The sequence below is a fragment of the Mastomys coucha genome, unplaced genomic scaffold (assembly GCF_008632895.1).
Source record: "Mastomys coucha isolate ucsf_1 unplaced genomic scaffold, UCSF_Mcou_1 pScaffold22, whole genome shotgun sequence".
NCBI classification, from domain to species: Eukaryota; Metazoa; Chordata; class Mammalia; order Rodentia; family Muridae; genus Mastomys; species Mastomys coucha.
Genome location: NW_022196905.1, coordinates 114,301,768 through 114,305,089, shown reverse-complemented (window position 1 = coordinate 114,305,089; position 3,322 = coordinate 114,301,768). Strand labels below are relative to the sequence as shown.

At 48.2% G+C, this 3,322-nt stretch overlaps 1 protein-coding gene across 3 annotated transcripts in view; it reads right to left on the bottom strand.

The window, feature by feature from the left end:
* Positions 1-3,322, bottom strand: part of LOC116068329 (inactive 2'-5'-oligoadenylate synthase 1B-like) — a 13,306-nt gene that overhangs the window by 5,482 nt on the left and 4,502 nt on the right. For 2 of the 3 annotated variants that reach the window (XM_031337696.1, XM_031337695.1), the window contains exon 3: positions 2,018-2,202. In XM_031337696.1, the coding sequence (XP_031193556.1) occupies positions 2,018-2,202 (185 nt within the window). The remainder of the gene's footprint in view (positions 1-2,017; positions 2,203-3,322) is intronic. The other variant, XM_031337697.1, reaches the window with a different exon arrangement.

Sequence of the window (3,322 nt, the reverse complement as noted above, 5' to 3'; positions counted from 1 at the left end):
CCTCAGTGAGGGAGTATGATACAGGCCTATGAGCCACACAATCCCTTCCCTCAGTGAGGGAGTATGATATAGGCCTGTGAGCCACACAATCCCTTCCCTCAGTGATGGAGTGTGATGCAGGCCTGTGAGCCACACAATCCCTTCCCTCAGTGATGGAGTATGATGCAGGCCTATGAGCCACACAATCCCTTCCCTCAGTGAGGGAGTGTGATGCAGGCCTGTGAGCCACACAATCCCTTCCCTCAGTGAGGGAGTTGATGCAGGCTTCTGAGCCACACAATACCTTTCCTCCCCAGTTCACTTTGCAGCACCATCTTTACCACAGCAGTCAGAGCAAACGAGGACAGAAACTGGTCCTAGAGGGCACGGCTGTGACTGACCGGCCATGTTGTTCCTTGGGAGAATGGAGAAAGGATTGTGGAACTTTTGGTTGGAAAGCTGTGGAGGGCTGAGACCCTAACAGGCTGTTTGTGGGAACGTGGAAGACTGGAGTGCTGAGAGGCAGGCACAGGACAGAGGCTGGAGTGAAGTTTCAGAGAAAAGCAGGGACCACATCTGGGCTGTTTGTGGGCTATGTTTGCATTAAGAATCAGTAATTTCTCATTGGCTGGGGCTGGAACTCTGCTCTGATTAAGAAGAGACCTTAACCACGGGTGGAAGGCAAATCTTTTGGAAAGAGTTTCCTCATGGTCAGCAAAGAGCAGGTGTGAAAGGACTGAGCCAGGGTGACTTCATAATGGGCTTCAAACTGGCATATCAGGAGACTAGGCCTGAATTTCTGAGTCTCAGAACTGGACAAGTCTAGGCAAGTCAGTTACTAGAAAAACCCCAGGCCTAGGGCTTCCAATCAGAAACTGCCTAGCCATCAGCACCTTCCCTGTCACCGGCCTAGGGCAAGGGCAGAGTAAGCAACAGTTTCTAGCCCCCCCAAGCAAAGGTTCTGAAATGTCCCTAGAATAGAGCCAACCAATTAAGAAAAAGGTCACCTACCTTCCCACGGAATTCCACTGATTTTAAATAGAGCTTGTGATCTCACCTGGGCACCTCCATCTTGGTAAACGATAGACCCCCTCCTGCAGAATAAAACTTTCTTTGCTTTTGCATACTATTTGAGTGCAGGACACCATTCTTTGGCAAATTGTGGAGCTTAACAGCTGTGGTCCGGGTGTCCCAAAACTATATCTCCAGGTGTCAGTCACATCTGGAACTGCAGAGAGGCCTCCCAGGTCGCAAGGCCCATGAAAAGTGCAGGACTGAAGGGGCCTTGGAGAGCAGCTGAGGTCTGGCACTGAGAGAGGCCAGGAGAAGCCACTGATGAAAACACAGTCTCAATTTCAGTGGAGACCCTGAGATACTGGACTTGACCTGAGCAGGAGACGACTGCCAGAAACAGAGCAATTTTATATGAGCCCACCGTTGAGAGACTAGTCTTCATGGGTTGGAGGTTTTTAATTTGGGGACTTTAAACCTATGTTGCATTTTATGATGTGATACTGACATGAGATCTTAGGGACAAGCAAGAGAGGAAAGGTTATGGTTCAATCATGGTTTGTTTGTGTGCCATGTTGAAAAGGGGTCAATTGTGCTGGTCAATTTTTGTCAACTAAGCACCAGCTAGCCTCCTCTGGTAGGAGTCGATCTTGATGAGTAAAATGCTTCCATCTGACTGGCAATGAGTAGATTGTGGGGCATGTTACTAATTACTGATTGATGTGGGTGGGACCAGACCACTGTGGTTGGGGCAATGAATGGAATGTGGCCTTGGGCTGTATAGAAATAAACATTGAGAGAGCTATGGTCAGCAAACGGTGAGCAGAATCCCTCCATGGTCTCTGCTTCAATTATTCCTCTGACTTCCTTCAATGACAGAGAGTTCCTTAGATGTGTAAACAAATACTAGCTTTCCTTCTAGGAGACTTTGATCTCAATAGAAACCAAACTAGAATATACATTTTCTCTGGCCTGTGTCTACACTCTGTCCAGATGAAGTGCACAATGAACAAGCCAGATGCCTTACCAATTGGTACCAGTGCTTGACCAGGCGAATGAGACGCTTTAGCTTGGTTGGGCGCCAGTTCAGGAAGTACTGTCGGAGCTCCATACACCAGGTAGAGAACTCACCATCCTTTCCTGGGGAGATACGCCCACTGATGAGATTGGCATAGAATTGTTGGTTAGGCCTCTTGGGGATATTCAGATGACCTGTTAAGAAGATCTCACTTAGTGGAACACCTCAGCTCCCTTCTCAGGCTCTTCAGTCTCTCTGAGGTGAAAAGTACCATTGCTATGGGGTTCAGAGAACAGGCAGAGTATTTCCACAGCAGGCATCACTCCACCCATCTACCCCAGCACTCCTCAGAACTGCACACATGCTGTGCAATACAAAGTCCCCGCTCCCAGTTTGTTCTAGAAGGGCCTTTCTTGCAGACCTGGAGACAGTGGTGGCAGGAACCAGGACACTGTGGTCACACACACGCCATCATCGGATAATGGCCAACCTCATCTGGTACCAGTATCTTCTGCATGGTTCTTGTCAACTGTGTGCACTCCTGCTTGTGTCAAAGTTTACAGTGGAGCAGTCTGCCGCATTCGTATATCATGTCTCATGCTGATGGTCTCTGCCCTATCTTGTGTACAGATTTTGAGTGTTCCTGAGGAGGTATTCACATATGTTCAGAGACAGGAGAGGACATAAGGTGTCTTCCTTTATAGTTTGTCAGCTTGTTTCTTTGTGTCAGGGTCTCTCTGTAAATGTGAAGGTTGGCTAGTATCCACAGTCTTACAGATTCTCCTGTCTCTGTCCCCATAGTACCAAGTATATAGGTCAATGTGTAGAATATCCTAAGCTTAGATGGGTGTTGGGGATTTGAACTCAGATCCTCAGGCTTGTGCAGCATTTGGCCTTATCCACTGAACTGCCTCTGCAGCACTGTTTGTTTTCAGTGGATAATTTTCTGTAGCACGTAACTTATATCATGGATATCATGTGGTTTTGTTTGTCCACATCCTGACAGGAACAAGATATGGTAGTGTTGTGTGTGTGTGTGCGTGTGTGTGTGTGTGTGTGTGTGTGTGTGTGTGTGTGTTTCTGTGTCCTGTGCAGTTGGGCAGCAGGCTATGCAATAGATGTGTATAGATGTGTGTGCCCATTTGAGTAGACTAGACAGGCAGCAGGCTGTGCCTTAAGTGTGTGCACATGTGTGCCACGCAGCAGGCCATACCATCAGACACTGGCACAGGGCAAAGTCACTCAGTGATGGAGCTTGAGACATGGCCTGTCACTCAGTGACCATGGAGGTCTCTCCTCACGGCCTTATTTTCA